Raw genomic sequence first — 20,429 nt, 5'->3', positions numbered from 1 at the left:
TGCTCTTAAGGATGGAAGTGTTTAGTCTGTTGAGTGTTAGGTGTTGATTCTTTTCAATTACTGTCTAAATAGCAAGGTGTTACTAATAGCAGAATCTTAAATCCACTGAACAAAGGTGTCACAAGGTCTAGTGGTATGACAGATTTAGATAATAGGATATGAAGTTTTGAGTATTAGATTCATGAGGTATTGGAATAGTTTGTGCAGGAGGCTCTTTATGGAAAACCTAGTTTGAATTATTCTTTTCTGAAGGTTTTGATGTAATTCAGACTGTGGGGTTTGATACAGAGAAATAATCCAAACTGCCTTTAAGGGACATATGGTTATAGGAAGTCTCAGACTGATGGAAGAGCTATAGCTGGTTGGCATTTTTGGGGGTTTTTCCCTAACTGAAGTTTCATTTAGTGTTACCATAAAATCGGTTGTATTTGTCATGTTTGCTCTGTAAAAGGAACTTAGTTACCTCCTATAAATCGTATTCTTGTTAGTTTAGGCAGAGTTGTTTAATTCTTCACAGTTCGGCAGAGGAGATGCTGCAGTTACTGTGTCAGAGAACATTCCTAGGTTTCAGATACACAGAAATGAGATACTTGAGTATCCCTAAAACAGTACCCTGGCTTTCTCCTTTACTGTTTCCATCAGTGTGTCAGACTATCAGCAAGCTATGTTGACCTATGGGAACAAATGTGCAATGAGCTGTTTCAGAGCCAGGCTTAATGATTTAGGTGAGACCATCTGTCTCATCTTTCTTCTCCTGCTCTCATTTCCTTTTTCCTTGTGCTAATTTCAAGTTCTTTATTTATTTATTTTCTCTCAACACTTTTTTTTTTTTTTATTTTTTATTTAAAGAACCAGAAAAGAGAAAACGAAGTCCTACAGATGGATCTGTCACTCCAGTTGGCAAGGATCCTGCATCATCCCCAAGAGTGGAGCCAAAACCTGCGACGCAGCTGCCGGTACCTCAGCTAATGCCAAAGCCACCGAGCCCTGCAGGCAAAGGGCCACGGGAGTTTGACACAAGAAGTCTAAAGGAAGAAAATTTTATTGCTTCCATTGGTGTGTATTGAGGTGCATGTGAAGTGCAGGGGGGACTTCTGGTTTGGCATTAGGTTCTATTTGCATTCTCTCCATTTTAACACACTACATTGCAACAGTAACATGCTTCATTTACACCTTGGGTCACAAGGAACAATCATATGTGTTTTCACCCTACTCTCAGATAAACTATCCACCACAATTTTCTCCCAGAAGTTGTCTAATCTTAATTGTTTCTATATTTCATTACACCTTAAACAGCCTTATTTTTTGCTCTGTGATTGCTGTTTTCCAGCAACGGGAAATGGTAAAAGAGGAACAGGGACAGCAGGACTTCAGAAAGGGCAGCTGTGGAAGGGAAACATGAAACAAAGGTTTTCTGTCATTGCTGGCTACCTGTGAATTATGTAGATTGTATCCTGTTATAAGTGGGATCCAAATTCTGCTGTTTGTTAACAACAAAATTTCCAAAAAGATGTTAGTTATAGTGTTACAGTTTCAGTGAGCAGGACTGATGGATTTTCCTTCTATGCAATAACAAATAGAATGTGTGTTCTTCTAAACAGCATCTGCTAGGCTGGTCACTGGAGATTTTCCTGTCTTACTCTTTGATGGTATAGCTTTTCCCTATGTCTTGGGTTAAAGTTTGAAGTAGGGCTTTCAGAACTGTTTAATATAAAAAGGGCTTTACAGACTCTTTTGGTGCAGGAGAAAGAAAAAAATTACTTTGGTTGAATGCTGTGGGTTGTAAACATGAGAAGTACCATCAGCATATGAGAAATTTTTTGTCAGCTGCAAAAATACGTCATGTTAAATTATAGATGTTGCTTCTTACAGCCTGTTTAAAATAATGTGGAATCACTGTATGAAAGATTAATCTTCTGAAAGTGTGGTGCTTATATGTGTAGTTTGGCATGAGACAAGGGAATGTGTGTGTTGAGCAGCTGAGTGACAAGACTACAGACATTCTTTCTTATACACACATAATAACTGAAGGCTGGTGCTGTTGAGTCCTGAACTTACACTGAACCCCTCTGACTTGATTTGCTTTCTTTTCTAAAGAGGTAATCTATGGAGGCAGTTGCTCAGAAACTAGTCTTGCCCTCAATTTGAAAAGCTGTCAGGAAGCTGAAAGAGTTTCAGATTTCCAGCATTTCAGTTAGTTGTTTGGTTTGCTCTGGGTACTTCATTACTTTTCTGTGGAAGTGAAAAAGGAAAGTATGCTGCTGGCACAACTAAGAATAAACCAGGCTCTAGGACAGTGTTCTCTTAAAGAATGAGGAGAGATCTTTTGATGAGATTGCTAAGAGTGCTTCTTTCCCTTAGATGAAATTAAAGCCTCATATAAATGGAAATCATAGAGATCAGATAATTCCTGTTTGTGAAGCATCATAAGAAGTGCTTTTCAAAAGAAGTGCTATGTAATATGCCATGTTAACTATTGTTGCCAGAATATTAGCCTCAAACAATTCACTCTTCAAGGACATGCAGAGGTACATTCTCATTGGTGGTTCTGATGCTATGATGATTTCCACTTGTCTTTATGGAGCTAAATTACAAGAAGGATATGGTTTTACCTAGACTGACCCAAGTTCAAAAGACTTGAATGTTTTTCCTGAAGTCTTTTTTTCTAACTGCTTTTGTCTTTCACCACAAAACATGAACTGGTATGGAAGTCACTTTTTAGGAAATTTCTGTAAAAACAGTGTAGTCTCCATGTTCATCTGACTCATGTGATCTACAAGTAAAAGGTGTTTCTCTTGTGTTGCAGAGAGATAATTTAAAGCTGCTTGCTTACTATACTTCCTTTATATTCTGTCATGGGAACTTCAGAATAAGACAACTTCAGATATACAGGATTGGTATTAGTTGTGGCTTGGCTGTGAAATGCAGATGTTCTCATTCAAACGATTTTATTTATGGAAGAGCATTTGATAAATATTTACATGTTGCTGAATTAACAACATATTTGTAAGTAGTTCCATTTAATCATGGAAAAAAAATGTTTTTTATGTGAAGATGATCCAATACTGGAACAGGTTGCTGGGAAAGGTGGTGGATTCTCCATCTCTGGAGAAAGTGAATACCTGACTGGACATGGTCCTGTGGCAGGCAGCTTTAGTTGATCCTGCTTTAAGCAGGGAGGTTGGACTAGATGATGTCCACAGGTTCCTTTGAACTTCAGTAGTTCCTTGATTCTGTGAAATTTGGAAGATACTTACAGCCTCAGGGTGCAGATATGTAAATAAAACTTTGAATTAATCTCTTGGTGTTGTATAGATTAAATGCAAATTTGGCTGCTAACCTCTTTACCTAGATAAAGGAGGAAATACTGGAAGGACAAGTCTTCAGAAGGATGGAATAAAACAATGTACAGCTCTGTTTGTAGGAGCATTATGTAAAGTGTATGTTAGTGGGATGATTGAACTGCATTGCACATCTAGAGCTGAATCTGTGGTAGCTGAATCTGTGAAGTTTTCTGGTACTACAGGAATAATGGCCATGAAGTTCACAGGGTTTCCTGTTTCTGAGGTGTAGTGGGATGGAATTTTACTTGCTGAGCTTTGATCTTGACTGTGCTTTGATAGCTAAGTCCTACCTAGAAAATTCAGTGTGAAGATGATGCTTCTCATACTCACCAATTGCTTACTTCTGTTCTTCCAGGTTCTATGTCTTCCAGGGTTCATCATCTGTAGTGTAGGTCATCACCTGTACTGTAGGTCCCTTTGTTAGGACACTGGTGGCTTTTAAGTTGATAGTTAATTAATTTACTCCTTTATGTTAGTCATAAGTTTGGTTTATTGCATACTTTCCATAACTGTTAATGAAAATGTCAGTACTTATTGAAGTTTCCATTACTAGTTTTTAAATAGTTGTTTAATCCAGTCAGATCACTTTATTTTGGCTGTTTTTTTTTAAACAGAAAAGATTGTGCTACATACTTCATCTGCATCAGCTCCTTTTTGGACCTGCTGTCCTGTTTAATTCAGGGTCATGCAACAAAGGCATAGGTGTAGTATTTTATGCCCTGTGAGTTTATTTGAAGTTTTGTTTTTCTTTTTTGACTAAGTAGTTGAGAGTAAAATCTAGTTTGTTTTTAATGTGCTAGGATATACTTTACACTAAATTAACAGACAAGTCAGCTAAAAGTAAGTTAATGACAGGTGTTGTAGCTTTCAGACTGGTGATTTTTAAATTAAAGCCAGATAGACTAAGGATGGAAGAGGCCAGATGTTTTCAAAGCCCTTTAACAAACAAATTGAGTCCATCTTAGAGATTGTTATCTGTGCCAGTGTGTGCTCAGCTTGATAAGCCTGTAGGATGCTGTTTGGATCTCTCAGCAGTTTTATCTTATCCATCTGTCTATTTATGAAAGTTGAAGGAACATCCATCAATCATGAAGCAGATCTAGAGATTGGTAGGCTAGAAGTCATCTTTCTAGCTTTTTCTAACTTGTTGCATTTGTCTCATTCCTGATGTATTTTTTCATAATACTTTGGAGCCTTCTTCTACAGTTATAGCCTATCCTTTTACATTTTTTTTTCAGTGGATGTTTTGCTGAATAGAACTTATTTAGAGCCTGTCTTATCCATATTTCTGCTATTTGCAGGCTTGAATGGGTTTCTAACACACTTTAGTGACCTTTCAATTGCTCACAAAGTTTTCTTAAAGAGCAGTAAAAGAACATTTTACTTCTTTTTCCTTTCCTTTGCCACTTTTCTAAGAGGGTCTTCCTCTGTAGTGTCCCCAGTTTTAATGGTGCAAGTGAGAGAGGACAGTGCCTAACACTCAGAGTCAGCTCAGCATGTCAGCTTGTAATGTCTCCTTTGGCCAACAGGCCATCACCTGGAATGATCTGATGTTTCTGAGCAGAAAAGGTGACTCCATTTCAGAGCTGAACAAAGTGAGTGATAGAAAAGTGCAAGTGCCTCATCACTCTTTTATCCCAGAGCTAAGTTTCAAATTCAGTTTTAAGAGAACTTCAGATTGTTTTGCTGGTCTGTGCACTGTATATTCTCTTATGGAATTTGTCAACTTGATTAGAGTGCTGTGACTTTGAGTTTTGGAAGTGGGAATTGAGCACATCTGATACCTTGCTCATTTTAGTTCTTTACCTTTTTCTGTTCTCTATACCCTGATTGGAGCAAGTGGATGCAGTGAAGTTCAGCTCTTTGCATATAGGACAGGTTCATAGGCAGAGCCAGGCATTTATTGAGAATGCTGTCAGGTCAAAAATAACTGGTAAACTTTGTGATAATATATAAGATATAATATTGGTTAAATATTGTATTAACCTACACTTCAATATTTTTGGAATTGCTGCTGCTGTTTTTGTGTCTTTCTCCTTTCAGTGATATAAACTAGAGACACTAAAATGTTTCTGTTAATTAGAGCTTCTGTGATGCCTATGTTTTAGAGGAGTAAATATCTAAGAGTGTTAAATCCCTGTCTTAGAAAAGGTGATTATTTGTTCATAAGAGCTGTTTTTCCTTAGTTGATTCACTGTTGTCAAAGTGTGGCCTGAGGAGGGGAGGGGGATGCACAACCACAACTGTATGAAGTCATCTCTAATGTTTGAATACTGTTACTAAGAGATGATGCAGTGGTCAATACATAACATTGATTTCTTTTAAAATGAAATGGTGTTAATTAACCTTTCACTCAGTAGTTGTCATAAAATTCTACTTTTTTTTTTACTTTTTTTTTCTTTTTTTTTTTGGTTTTTTTGGTGGTTTTTTTTGGAGGTGAAGGGGTGGGGTTTTTGTTTGAAATTTTTTCCCCATTTTCACCTGTCTGACCAGCTGCTGACTGTTTCTCTTTCTCTCCTGCTTTCAATGCATCTTGGGTAGAATTGTGGAACAAGCACCAGGAAGTGAAAAAGCAAAAATCTTTGGAAAAAACGAGTAAGGAAATTAAAAAAAAATGTAGAAACTGACTCCTCCAGCCTCCCCATAACTGCCAACTCCCCAGGTGCAGGGTGAGCTTGCATCTATGGCACACAGGTTTTATATTCACAAGAACAAAAATCTATCAAGAATGTCTCCATTGAAGAGACCAAACAGATTTGTTTGCCCTGAGGAAATTGTGTTCAATATATCTTTTTTTTTTTTTTCCTTTCTTTTTTCCTCCCCCAAATATTGCCTTCAAAGAAGAGGAAGCAGGTGTTCTGCATCCTCACCAATGGATGGAAGAATTTTAAGATCTCCTTCCTTAAAAGTTAAAACTTGTTTAACAAGTTGTTGATATGGATATGTTGATTGATTAAATGTTACCAGAATGAAGAATTCCTGTTTGTTCAAGCCATGGGATGGCGAATTTTAACTGGCATCAACCATGAGCAGTCAGTCTGAAACAAGAAATACTTCTGAGTGGGAGAGAGAAGGTTTATGTGAAGAATTGTATTTAGTGATGGCTTCTAGAAAATAGCCTCATGATAAGGAATCAACTTGATTTTGTTTTTCATATCCCTTGGTAAAGAAGGAGTGAAATAGTTTGAGGCTGTTGCAGAGTCTAAATAATAGTCTAAATCTACACAAATCTGAACATCTATTGAAATATGATAATGCAAAAAATATTGAAGATTTATACTCTGCAGGTGCAATACCAGGTTTTGCTCTTTTGGTTGTCACTGTTGTAAATAGGGACATATCACATAAGGACAACAGCCAATTTATAACAACCATGTTGTGGTAGGTGTTTCCTAACCATGAGCTTAGTTTGTACTTTGCAGAGCTGATGCTGCTTATTTTCCCAAACAGACTGCAGTTTGGGAAGGATTGATAGCTAAGATGAATGAGTGAAGATTCCTCTGGCCAGGCCTGGGTTTGCTTACCTCAGTTAAATCCTTCTGTTAAGTTCTGGAGTTAGTTCAGAGACAATGGGGTGAGTGGGGCACCTCTGCAGTACAGCGTATTCTACTCAAGTGTGAATTGCTATCTGCTGAGGTAGGAGTGTGTGAGACAAACATAGCACATGCACACACCTGCTCTCCCAAATTGAGCCTTTCAGGTAGGTGCCTACATAGGGAGGGATAGAGGTTTTAGTGTTCCATGTGTATTAGACATATGGCTCCATAAGGAAGGGAAATTGAGGTTTTTAAGTGCCTGTAAATTGACAGTGACAACGATGTAATTGTGGCTGTTGTGCTCCTTAAACTCAGTCACAGTCCTGAAATATCTGAACTGCTTTAGTCAATATCAATTCCTTTAAAAGTCAAACTGCCAGAAACATGCCTGGCTTTCATGTTGGGACAGGAAACTCCTCAATTACTTAAAACACACAGCTGAAATTTTGTGTTACTGCTGTAGTAATGAAATATAAAACTTTTTGCTGTATCAGAACTAGAAATGATGACCACTTGAATGAGCGGAAATAGACCTCTAGAAGTGAGCTATGTGTATTTCAGTGAAAAGTAATATTCCAAATTCTTGGAAAGATGTTTTTAGGTATTTTTCTTCATAAATTTTGTTTATGCTTTCTCTTTCTTGGAGTCTTTGAGGACTTGATTAACAGTAACTTAAGGCATTTGTGTCTAGAGACAAAATACTATAAAAATGAAGAATATTTTTGTAAACACTTCACAGGAAGAATTGGTGGTTGAGTAGTAAGCTATTATGGTCTGCACAGCCAGCTTATGGCTTTGCTATTCATGAGTTTACATATCATTTCAAACTCACTCACACAAATCTTTGTATATTATCCTTCTCTCTCTCTCTCTCTCTCTTCCCTTCCTTTTTACTTTCCTTTTCACTGTCTTACCCTCTCTAATATTACATATAGTACAAACATGTTCATAATTCCCAGGTTGTTGTGATCATTGGTTGCAGAGATAGTGGCATTGTTTACTTAGAGATACTGGCTATAGACATGGGTATATAATATAAATATTCCAGCAGCTGATCATGTCTTCCTGTTACTGAATAGTTGGCAGATATGGCTATGGCAGAAGTATTGCATTCAGTCTCTTCCCCTTTCTGAGAGTATTAACATTCTGTGTACAGCCTATAACACACTTCTTTCTTGCATTGTTATTTACTTCATTCAGTGCTTATCCAAATTTCTTTTCAGACTCTACCTCTCCATCATTCTCTTTTCTTTCTGCCATCCCATCTGAGGACAATAGATGATACAATTCTAGAAGTGCATGGGAAATTGAACATGAAGTTCTTTATCCTTTCTTTCCCTTTTGTGTTTTTTTGGATCTTTGGGTTAATGAATGCATGACTTAAAAGCTTGCTGATTCCCTCTCTCTCTCTCCTACCTATGTGATTGCCAACTCTGGAGAGCCATTTGTTAATGTAATTGGGGAATGTTGTGAAGTACAGCATCATACAAGCTTAGTCTTTGAAAATCTTGCCGGGTAACACCAATTGTTGCTGTTTATTTTCTTGTCACGTGTTGCCTGATTTTTGCCTAGATAGTTGCAGTGGGCAACCAAAAAAACTCAGTCCAGGACTTTGAGCAATTTAGCTGTTCAAAAAAGGATTCTGACTTTTAAGTAAATAGGTATTATTTTTTTAACCAAGAATTAAAGGAAGTGGCTTCCTAGAGTTGAATGTCAGCTGCTCTGCATGTGTTAATGTAGCTGGAAGCTACTTGACTGTTGTGTGTCTTCTTATCTCTCTTGAATGGCTAAGAAAGGTACTGTTTAATTATAGTCACTCTTGGTATTTGAAACTCAGAGTATTTGAAACTCAAACCAAGGTTTGAAGACTAGCAGATGTGTTCTGCTGGTCTTGTTGTTTTCAGTACCAAGGAATAATAAAAGTACATTAAAATTCAAATAAATGAGAAAGCAAATCTGTTTTCTTGGTACTGTTCCTGCTTCCAGTCTGTCATCTGCTGTCTCCTTTGCTGTTTTTAGTTGGTACAGTAATTATTTACTTTTTCCTTTGTTCAGGACCAGAAGGTGTGAAACAGTTGGATTTGGGAGAAACAGATGAGAAGAAATCCCAAATCAGTGCAGACAGTGGCCTCAGTTTGGCCTCAGGTTCTCAGGTCAGTGGCTCCTATGCTTGCTTTATTTGTGTGGTAAGAGACAGGATTCTTCTGTTCACTACTTAATTATGGGAAGACTTCTAGGGTTTGAGTCTTCTTGAGAGGCTCATTTCTTCACCCCTTACTCTAGGGCACTGGTTTTTGTAAACTCAGTTACAGGACACCATGATCTTTTTGACACTAAGACAGTAGTTTCTATTTGATTGACTAAATAAACTAAGGAAGCATAAGGCATGTGATTTAGGAGCCCAGAAGAATGGGAAGTGATTTCCTCTCCTAATGGTAAAAACTAATGTGACCCTTCTTGTCCTTTATATGTTTTGATTGCAGAAGAGTGATTTTGACTCTCTTCCCAGTGGAGGACCAACAGTCATGGTCCGAAGTACAAGCCAGGATTCTGAAGTCAGCACTGTGGTAGGATATGCCCAGAGTGAAATCTGGATGTGATTGACTGCTTGTTTAAGTGGGGAAGGGCATTTTGTGCCTAGTATTCGTGTGGTGTGGCAGCACAGTGTCACATACATAATGTACTCTGTGAGTTCTCTCTCCAGAGCCCCTGAGCGTGTAGCAAGCATGTGTGTCTGACAGAACATACATTGTGCTTGCTTTATGAGCAGATTGTATCCTTCACATGTGGTGCTCATTGCTGTTAGCATATTCCTACATATTGGTGTTGGATTGCAACAACTCTGTAAATACATCTTAGTTGTGTATAAACCATCTATAAAGAATAGAAGTTTAAAAAGGTAACCTGAGAGCCAAAAAGGCAAATTGTTTGTTGCATTAAAAATAAGAAAAATTCTCAGATGTATTATCCATTGAAGGTAATTGCTTTCTTTTTCTCCATAGGTTAGTAACAGTTCTGGAGAGACGTTGGGAGCAGACAGTGACTTGAGTAGCAATGCTGGTGATGGCCCAAGTGTGGAAAATGGTGGCAATTTAGCAGGATCCAGAGGCACTGTGTCAGACAGTGAAATTGAGACAAACTCTGCTACTAGCTCTATCTTTGTAAGGGCATTGCAGACTTCCTTTTTTTTTTTTTTTTTTTGTAATATATCTTGTACAGTAATATTTCAGTGTGTGTGCATGTATGGAAGAGGATCTCTGATTCAGTTCTAAGGGTTAACCAGTTATTACAATGTCAAAGATGTTGTTTTGTCTGGATCCACATACCTTTCTTCATTTCCTGTGCAAAAAATAGTTTTTTGAAAGTAGTAGATAAGCATCTTGCACCACCTTAGAGACACTAGTAATGTTTAATATTACTTCAATATTTCTCTCAATGAAGTCGACATTTCATTACCTTTCAAAGGCAATACAACATTGGTGGGCATTGTTCATCCTTACTAAAAGGAAAATTCCCTGTTTCTTAGGAGCAGCTGTTTGGTAAAGAAATGATCCATTCTAGTTTTAGCTGCCGTTGTTTCTTTAAAATATTGCTTTAATTCTACTTGAAGTATAATTATAACATTTAAATATATTTGCCTAGTTGGAAGATCTGTATGTGGTAAAATCCAAATGCAATTAATTTTGTAAAGTTCTTGATTATTGTGTATAACCTCTAATATACATCTTACCCAGAAAATAAGGATACACTTGGTTTGGCTCAATCAAGCTCTCAGTGAAATAAGAAAACAACTTAAGACTAACCTTAAGATTAGTCTCACTGTATTCATTATTTTATAATTGTGACAAGACTGTAAAAGCCTTTACAGGGCTTCTACTTCTAATGTCAAGAAACAAACAAAACCATTGTGTTTCGTGGCAGATTTCTACAAAAAACATGAAAATGATTTAACTGTGTCTGCTTCCCGTTGCAAGAGGGTGTCCTCTCAGTTACTGAAGAGTCAAACTTTTTTTTAACATTTACTTTTCTGCCTTTTTCTACTAAACTAAATAGAATAGAACTAAATGGAAACTAAATAAAATTCTAAGAAGGCTTGCAAGAGGTTTAGAGCAAAGCTGATGGGTGTATACAATGTGCAGTGAATTCAAATATCGCACCATAGTTTGCCTGGTGGTAGAGAAATGAATGGGCCAGCTTGGTTGTCAGTTCCTGCTGGCTGGTAGTCCCAGCTCTCTGGGCCTACTAGCCAGATGATATGTAATTATTTGCTTAATGTCATACCTTTATGAATGCGTAAGTGTGAAATATGAGGGATGACAAAAGAGGTTATTTCCTTTAGTCTGAGGCTTGCAGTTTTGATTTGCCTCAGTTTTCCTTCAGGGAAGCATTGTGCCTCCTCTGTGTTTTGATTTCTTTGTCTCTTAGATTTTTCTTTGTCTGACTCTGGACGTTTAAGTGTATTATGGTACTCTTTGAACAAAACAATTGTTTTGTGAATGTTTGCAGGAGAAGCTTTTTTGAAGTATAGTTTGCAAACTGTGTGTGAAACCCAACAGTGCAAGAGTGTTAACTCTCACCTGCAGGGTGCAGAGTTAAGTTCCAATACTTCTTTTGTATTATTTTCAGGCCAAGTCTCACAACTTGAAGCAGAGTGTGAAGGATAGCAAAGGGAGTACTCCAGGGAGAGGTCCAGAGGATGGGAACCAGCGTGTCTATCTGTATGAAGGACTCTTGGGTAAGCTACTTTTTTTGGTGGGGAGGGAATCTTTCATGTTGAAGTTCAGATGAAATCATGTCTAGAATAGACTGGAATTTTCACTTTTCCTGACACTGTTTTTAACCTCTAGCTGTTGTCCATGCTGGTAGAATAGGAAGGCACATCAGACCACTCAGAGTAAAGCCTAAATTTTGCTGGGGAAATTGAATAAGTGTAAGAGGAGATGGGTGTGAGTGGTGTAGTTTATTTTGGTGTAGTAAAATTAAGTCTGTCCAAGTCTCTTGCTTTTCTTGGATATGAATTCTTTAAACATTGTGCAGAAGGGGTGAAAAGGTAAAATATATCGCTGATCTTAAAAAAAAGATCATTCAGCTTAACTCACTGAACAGAGGGCTAAACTCAGAGTACTAAAGGGCTTCAAGTATATCCTTGAATTAAGAGTACATTGGCTTTTTTGTATTTTGTCTGGACTTGCTGTTAATCAAAAGCTCTCTCTTCCTCTGTTTTTCATCCTTCCCATTTATCGTTCCTACCTGCTTGGAATGGTGCAGGTAGGGATAAAGGATCTGTCTGGGACCAGTTAGAGGATGCTGCAATGGAAACCTTCTCTCTGAGTAATAATCTTATCTTTCCACTTCTCTGTGTGTTTGCTGTGATCTGTGTCTGTGTGAGATATTCCTGTCTCTTTCGGGCAGTGTTAACAGTTTATGGAAGAAGATACACTCCTTAAAGAATAGAGATGAGACATACTTTACTGTGAGAGGTTAAAAATATTGTGCCATTAATTAGAATGAGAGTTTTGTCTTGTCTTTTCTTTTACACTTTTCTTCAGCTGTGATATTGCTTGTGGTTTACAAGTAACCTTTTTTAAAATTTTTTTTTAATATAGTTTCATTGTGTGTTGTCTTATGGTATTTTCAAGGAGTGGGAATGAACAGGAATTAACCCTAAAGTATCTGACTGGATAAATGGAATAAATGCTCAATTTTTTTTATACATTGCATAGGCAAAGAGCGTTCAACTTTGTGGGACCAGATGCAGTTCTGGGAAGATGCTTTTTTGGATGCTGTGATGCTAGAGAGAGAAGGAATGGGGATGGACCAGGGACCTCAGGAGATGATTGACAGGTAAATTCTTTAGTAGACCTTTCACCTCCTCATTTTTTCACCCAGGGCTGAAATACTAAAAATAGTAGGGAAAAAAATACTTTAATTCTACCTAACATGCTATTATCACTTTGTAAACCTTGTTACTATACCTGGGTATTGCAAAGGGAACCTTTTTTCTCTCTGCTGGTCAGTAGCTGCCAATACTGAAATGTATTTTTACATTTTACAATTTTACATTTTACAGTTTTTTACAAATAACTTTGTCTTCAGTTATGACATAGGTATTTTTTAACCCTTGTGGTGAGATCTTTCCAGAGAAATGGTTAATGTAAGCATGATAACAATATGAACGGATGGAATAGACTAGCTCATTAGTAAAGCAAGAGATTTCTGTGGCAGGATGGCTATATTCTGGAATAATAGTGTGTTGACATAAAGTGAAAGAATTATATATTTCCGGAAAAGGCATTTTGAGCCTTCTCAAAATGCAAAGTGTTTTCACAGCTTGTAGTTAAAAACAAACCAAAAACCTATGAGGAAACCACTCTCTAGAAATATCTGCGTGGTTGCCTAAGGCTTGACTGCTTCTAAGATGTCAATCTCGACTAACTTCCTCTTCCTCCCCCCAGCTCTGTTAACAGCTGATCATTCTGTGCTCTTGTCTACCACCTGCAGCTCTACTGCTAAGCTATCATGGAACATGAAATCTGGTAGCCAAAATAAGAACTAATTTGGGGTGCTAGTCTCAAAATTATTATTCCAGAAACTGCCTGCCTTACTGGCAGAAGAGAGTGCCTGATGTGCTTCCTTTATCAGCTTTCTTCTGCCTTGCAGCTGTATTTAAGCTCTAGTGCTGGATAGCTCTTGCACTGAGTTATGTGCTCCTCTTCTGACAGCTGTAGTTGTCATGGAGCTGTGACTGCAGAGAACAGGAAATGGATAAGCCCAGTGGACCACTAACAAATTTCTCACTGAGCAGATGTTATTTGCTTCAACTAGTTAATAATTAATGGAAATGTTTAATTACTGATCACAGTGTTTTACTGCAAAACGCCCATTTAACTTAGTGTTTTTAGAGGTTTTATTTGTCATACACTTCACAAACAGTGCTGTGTCCTTTGCCAGTGCTTTAGTGATGTGGATGAAGAATGCCTGAGTCTGCTTCAGATGTAGCTCTTCTTGCAGGTATCTTTCCCTGGGGGAACACGATCGAAAGCGTTTGGAGGATGATGAGGATCGTTTGTTAGCTACACTGCTGCATAATATGATTGCTTATATGCTCATGATAAAGGTGACTTCTTGTTCTTTTTAATAGATTGCTGCTCACATTTAAGCAATATATTTTGTTGGTGTTGTCTTGAAACCATACATCTCTGTTTATGAAACTCAGAGCAGTGGATAATAAGGGTAGTTTCTAGAAACTGCAAAGTTGGAAGGCTTTCTGTTACTAGAGAGATGAATTTATTTGAGCTATCAAGAGAGGCATAATCCTGCAAACCCAATGCTTTGGTACTTTATTTTCTTGTTTTGCATAGCAGAGCCTAGTAGGTTTTAATTTTAAAGTATATTGAAAAATATAATGCTTTCTTTCAAGCACAAAGAATCCTTGCTAAAGGAAGGAAGCAGATCGAGTTAGTTTTATACACTCCACAACATTAAGGTCATAATGCAAATGTATTAAAAATCAGTGTTTCATCCAGCTTCAGAAAATCAGCACTCAAGCATGAGTGTATTTTGAAGCCTTTAGTAACAATGGCTGGCATTTACAGTAGCCTTTTGAAATGGCAACTGAGGCAGAAATATTTTGCTTCTGAGCTTGCCTGCAGCTCATCTTCAGAAAGAACCTTTTGCTGTTTGAAGATTCCCTGTGAGTGTTAGAGCCACAGCCTAGTGACCAGGAAACACATGCTGAAAGAATGAGAATTCTGAAAGATGTTGAGGGCTCCACAGCTGCCTAACTTGAGTCTGTGCAGAGGAAGAGGTGAAGCTGGTCTGGCCAATGAGACTCAGAAGTGGAAACATAGGGAACTGAGGCTTTTGATGTCAGTAGTTGGAAGTGGTGGTACTGCAGCTTGTGCACAGGAAATCTGCAGGCAGGAAATCTGTTGAGCACAGCATCCTTTGCACAGTAGCTGAAAAGTGGGATATGTGCAACGTGGTCCTGTACTGCTGAGTTAAAGAGGCCCTCGCATGAGTGACCTGGAGGTCAGTTATTTTGCTTCTTAGCAATGGAAACCAAGATATGTTTGGGAGATTGGAGTTGCCTCCTGTGAATAGAGGAGAGTATGCAACTGTCTGTGTATCTGCTTTCTAGGTGAACAAGAATGATATTAGGAAAAAGGTGCGTCGTTTAATGGGAAAATCACATATTGGATTGGTGCACAGCCAGCAAATAAATGATATTCTAGACAAACTTGCCAATCTGGTAAGTAAAACAGTGATGAGTGATATACCTCTGGTGTCTACAGTGGAAGAGATAAATTGCCTGAAAAATCTTATGTATATTCTCTGCAACACTAATTTAAAAATATTTAAATTAATTGAATTTTTAAATGCTACTCTTCACAAGTGTAGAATAAAGACTGTGACTATATGGGCCTGTTTATAATGTTTTAATGTTACACAGTTATCAGTTAGAGCTGAAATACAAGTATGTATAAACATGACACATATCACAGTTCTGTGCAACATTAATATTTTGTTAATAAGTTTTCTTGGCAGGAACCTTTATGATTACTTTGACTGTAAGAAGTGTTTAGTCTTCTGTCAGTTTCCAGACCAGTATAAGGCCTGTAATCAGTTTCTGTACAAAACTGTTTCCAGGATTCATACAGAATAAACCTGATGTCCTGTAATGATCAATAAGAATTTATGCTAAAGCCTCAGTTAGTAAATCTAGGCAGTTTTAAACACAATCATCACCAGGGTGGACACAAGTTAGGCTCTTTTAAAGGTAATTTCTACATTTGGATCTTACTTTTCTGCACAGAAAAGACACGAAATCATCTTATAATTGATTGGGAAAAATCAGACCAGTTTCCTGCAGTGATAACAGAACTCAGACACCTCACTTTCCTATACTGAGTATGGTACCACATGAATGTTGTATGCTGTGGTAACTCTCACAGTCACACTTACTGAAACTAAACTTACTGGAGTATCTTGCTTATGGCTTTGTCTGAATTTATCTCCAATAAGCTCATTAAATACTGTTAAAAATTCTTCTTTCTTTCATTTGTGTCACCTAATGTCACCCCAATTCATTAATGAATTCTGTGGGTTTTTTCCTAGAATGGACGGGAGCTCCCTGTGAGACCCAGTGGCAGCCGCCACATCAAGAAGCAGACTTTTGTAGTACATGCTGGGACAGACACAACGGGAGACATATTTTTCATGGAGGTAGAGACAAGAATAATACTAATGCAAGTAGTAGCAGAAGAAATGAGAGAAATAGATTAAAAAATCTTATGTAATATTTTGTGCTCCCAGGTATGTGATGATTGTATTGTGCTGAGAAGCAACATTGGAACTGTGTATGAACGTTGGTGGTATGAGAAACTCATCAACATGACTTACTGTCCCAAAACAAAAGTGCTTTGCCTCTGGCGCAGGAATGGTCAGGAGACACAACTGAACAAGTTCTACACAAAGAAGGTTTGAATCTTGTTTAATATAGACAATACTGCAGGGATAACAGCACAGAAAAAACCAAATCCTTTGCGTATCATATTTCATATTTAATCAAAAAATAGCACTCTCTTTCCAATGCTGGTTACTGAACTGAAATGGCTGTTTAGCAGCACTGACATCTGAAGCTGGCACTGTGCCCTGTCATTTGCTTGAAGACAGTTGTCCACCAGCAAGTAATTTAAGAAATGACTTGTAGGTTTTTTGTTAGAAGAAGGAAAGCATCAGTATTACTAAATATTGTGTGAGCTTACAGGCTTGTGAAGATAGTAAAAATATTACAGAGGATTCATGGGCAAAACCTAAATAAAACTATGGCCTAGGAGTTAATTGTATAATTTTTCATCTTAGAATCATAGAATGGCTTGGGTTGGAGGGGACCTTTAAGATCACCTATTTTCTACCCCTCCACTGCCCTGAGACACCTTCCATTAGTCCCACTGTCCATGTCACTGACAAAGGTGTTAAACAGCATTGGACCCACTACTGACACCTAAGGAACACCACTTGGCACTGGTTTCCACTTGGATGTTGAGCCATTGATCTCAACTCTTTTGAATTTGTCCATCCATGAAATTTGTTCCTTTATAGTATAGGGTAGCTCAGCCTTCTCTGTGTCCTGTATCCTGGGCTATGGATAGAAAAATTTCTTAAATTTAGCTCTGAGATTATGGCTTAATCTCAGTGTTGAAGGAAAATGAGGAGAAGAACATGCCATAAGGAAATTTATATGAATAACAAAAAGATAGGTATTATGTACATGACTAGCAATCTTGATTGCTGGAAAGAAAGGGAGGGATTATTTTGATGATTTTTCTACAGTAAGGAACTGCATAGACTTGGTTAGAATGTGCCAGGGCATGAACTCTTCACTAGCTTGTGTGGATAAATGCCATGAAATAGTTTCTCTATCATCTTGTAAAACAAATATAAATACTAACTAGTAATTAGGTGTGCTTGAAATTGAATAGGCTTTTGGTCATTGGACACCACGTGGGGCTTGTTCCTTTTGTAGAATCTTAGAATCTTGCTGTTCTTTTCCCCCCCTTAGTAATTTGGAGAAATAACATTGTATTACTCTTCTTTCATCTGTTAGTGTCGGGAACTGTACTACTGTGTAAAAGACAGTATGGAGCGAGCAGCAGCAAGGCAGCAAAGCATAAAACCAGGTACAAGATTTTACTTGTTGGGAACATTTGTTGTTTAATCTCCAATAAGCAATTTTTAAAAATTAATAACTGCTTTGAACGTATTCTCCTTTAATTTGGAAATCTTTGGGTAATTTTGTGCATCCACATGCAAATAGCAGATTGTTGTCTTTAGCAAGAGTGTATTTGAAAGATATTTTAAGAATTGGGCAATAATGCAGTATTAAAAATGTGTTTGAGTTGTGTTAAAGCCATTCCCCAGAGCTCAGTAGTTCTTAATTTTTCAAATTAAAGTTCAAAACTCAATTTTTCAAAAATAATTTTAAGAATGCACTTTTTAGCTGAACTGAATCATGCAAAAGAAACTGGGTGAAAATGATTAGTTTATTCACCTATTAATATCCTCTATCAAATTATTGTTTTAATCATATATTGACATTTTAATTGCTTAAAACAATACCATACAGTGCAACTAACAAATTCAAGCCTCCTTTGTGCTGCTTATGTATCTGTACTTAAGACTCTGCTCTCTATGGTATTATGTGATTACAGGGTCTTACTATACAGAAATGAAATGTGGCATTTAAAGCAAACAAACAATACCCCAATATGACATACAATAAATACAGGATGAACTGACATTGATGTTACTTCATGTTACCAGAATGAAATTTATTACAATACTTAAAATTCTAGTGGTTCTCAGAAACCACTGGCTGTCATTAGTGAGTGGACTCACTGAAATGACCTCTACTATTCTTAGTAGTGTCCTTTTGCTATACACATCAATAGGAATTATGTTTTTACTATTTTATATTTCCCTTCCATGTACCCTGACTTGGCTGACTGCTTTCTGCACCCTCTGTCTCTCTGCATTTTTGTTTTTGTTTTCTTTTTTTGTTGTTGGTTTTTTTTCTTTGTTTTGTTTTTTTTTATTCTTTATTAACATCACAGGTCCTGAGTTGGGTGGTGAGTTCCCTGTGCAGGATATGAAAACTGGTGAAGGAGGTCTTCTTCAGGTCACACTGGAAGGAATTAACTTGAAATTTATGCACAGTCAGGTATGAGGGAAATCTATGAAAAGACTGAGCATGAAGCTTTTTGCAGCACGCCTGTATAGGTGTTTCCTCTTCCCAGAGTTTTAATAAGGACAGGGGATAGCTTGATGTGGGTAAAAAAACTTACATATATTTACATTCAAACCCATAAGTGTGTATCTATATATATATATATGTTATAACACACTGAATTTAAATATCCTCAGGAAAACTATAATCTGTTAAAGAAAGATGTTGGTTCATCTTTCAGCTTCTTGTTTCTTGTGGTCTGAATAGTCTAAGCACAAAACAAATGTTAGCCTGTATTAAGGGACAGAAAAAGTGATCAATAATAATCTAAGCTGCTATAATGCATCACACTGTGAGCAAATCCTCATTGCATAAGCAGTCAGCCTTAAAGATACAGTGTTTGATTATTGCAGGTGCAGAAGGCAACTTTCTGCGTTATATTTAATCTATCATATTTTAAAATTTTAGAAATTATCTGTAGAAGTTTGTATGAAAATAAAATTGGAAACTGGGTCTTGATGTAATTCACAAAAATAAGAAAAAAAGTACTGAATCCTTTTTCCTTCCATATAACAGATATTGTGGGCATAGAGGAAACACAAGTAGAATTGTCATTTCTTCCTTTCTCTGGATGTTGTTTCTGTTGCTTCCTTTGATCCTTGTTTTTTATTTTGCTTTATGTTTTTTTTGTTTTGCATATATTAAATGCATGCTATGCTAGACAGTAGAATAAATTTTTAGGGGAGAAGGGAGAGTGTGTGTGTGTGTGTGAGAGAGAGAAAGAAAGAAAAGCTTCTGTCAGTTCTCTGTGGAGTGTTTTTCCCTTTCCTTCTGACTAGACTTTTCTCCCCACACAAGTATTGTTTTTCTTGGAGGATACATCAGTGTAGATCCCACTGGAAGTGCACATGCATCTCAAACACACGTGCTCAGGGTCTTTAATACTTCTCCCAAGGTCACAGCAGCACCAAGTGCCACTTTGAGTTCTTATATGCCAGTATAAGGAGTAGAGAGTTGTGAACCTCCCTCAGTTTCCTTGCTGTCTCTTATGAGGGTAGAACCTGGATTATGTCCAACATGCCGTAGAGTTTCAGATCTACTGTGTGATGGAACACTCTATTTGTTTAAGTTGCAGATTTTATCTTTTCATTGGGTGTGCTGAAATACAAAGAGCTGTAAAAGGAAGTTGGTTGTACAGAATGAATTTTCATAGTTCTTGAAAATGGCGGGTCTAAAGTCTTTGAAAGTTAAACCCTGGTCTCAAAGCAACAGTTTGATATCCTTATAGACAGATATACTAGAAATTACTTTGTCCTAAGGCAAGGACACACAATAGGAATGTTCTGTTTGCTACTTTGCCCAGAAGTCAAAGAAGTTCTGCTCAAAATGCTCATCTCTATGGAGATGACTCCATTTCATAAATGAAAAGGCAGGCACATTCAGATTTGCAGTGAGAAAAGATGTATGAAAAGACAGCCATATCAGCAGCAGCATGGTTTTGTAAGTGTAGCAGGCATCTTCACAAGACAAAGATGCTGTCAGTGTTAAGCACTAGTGAGCACACATGTATCTGTGCTAAAGAAAATATCCAGATTCAAGTCTTTTTTTTTTTTTTTTTCTTTCCTGTAAGACTGGAATGAAATTCAGAACAAAACTTTAGGGAAACCTTGTATTGATTTTTAGTGTGGGACTGTCTGGAGCATTACTTTAATTTTGTACAACAGATGCTGAGACCTGTGCTACTAGCAGAACTCGTAAAATACCAGCTTTATAATACCCTTCCTTAGAGAGAATGGTGTTCTAATTTGCTGTCTGTCATGA

The 20,429-nt window shown here is 37.3% G+C and overlaps 1 protein-coding gene across 35 annotated transcripts in view; it reads left to right on the top strand.

Annotated features, from left to right (window-relative positions):
• The window catches only part of MADD (MAP kinase activating death domain), a 54,988-nt gene that overhangs the window by 23,041 nt on the left and 11,518 nt on the right, over window positions 1–20,429 (top strand). For 17 of the 35 annotated variants that reach the window (XM_033515399.1, XM_015630604.1, XM_015630601.1 and 14 more), the window contains 14 exons: window positions 850–1,056; window positions 5,886–5,939; window positions 8,936–9,033; window positions 9,364–9,447; window positions 9,883–10,041; window positions 11,507–11,615; window positions 12,149–12,211; window positions 12,604–12,724; window positions 13,892–13,997; window positions 15,021–15,131; window positions 15,998–16,105; window positions 16,196–16,360; window positions 17,490–17,562; window positions 18,496–18,602. In XM_033515399.1, the coding sequence (XP_033371290.1) occupies window positions 850–1,056; window positions 5,886–5,939; window positions 8,936–9,033; window positions 9,364–9,447; window positions 9,883–10,041; window positions 11,507–11,615; window positions 12,149–12,211; window positions 12,604–12,724; window positions 13,892–13,997; window positions 15,021–15,131; window positions 15,998–16,105; window positions 16,196–16,360; window positions 17,490–17,562; window positions 18,496–18,602 (1,565 nt within the window). The remainder of the gene's footprint in view (window positions 1–849; window positions 1,057–5,885; window positions 5,940–8,935; window positions 9,034–9,363; window positions 9,448–9,882; window positions 10,042–11,506; window positions 11,616–12,148; window positions 12,212–12,603; window positions 12,725–13,891; window positions 13,998–15,020; window positions 15,132–15,997; window positions 16,106–16,195; window positions 16,361–17,489; window positions 17,563–18,495; window positions 18,603–20,429) is intronic. The other 18 variants (XM_033515397.1, XM_015630608.1, XM_033515400.1 and 15 more) reach the window with 3 other exon arrangements.

This window comes from Parus major, chromosome 5, assembly GCF_001522545.3.
Source record: "Parus major isolate Abel chromosome 5, Parus_major1.1, whole genome shotgun sequence".
Taxonomy (NCBI): domain Eukaryota; kingdom Metazoa; phylum Chordata; class Aves; order Passeriformes; family Paridae; genus Parus; species Parus major.
This window is presented reverse-complemented; position numbering and strand designations above follow the sequence as displayed.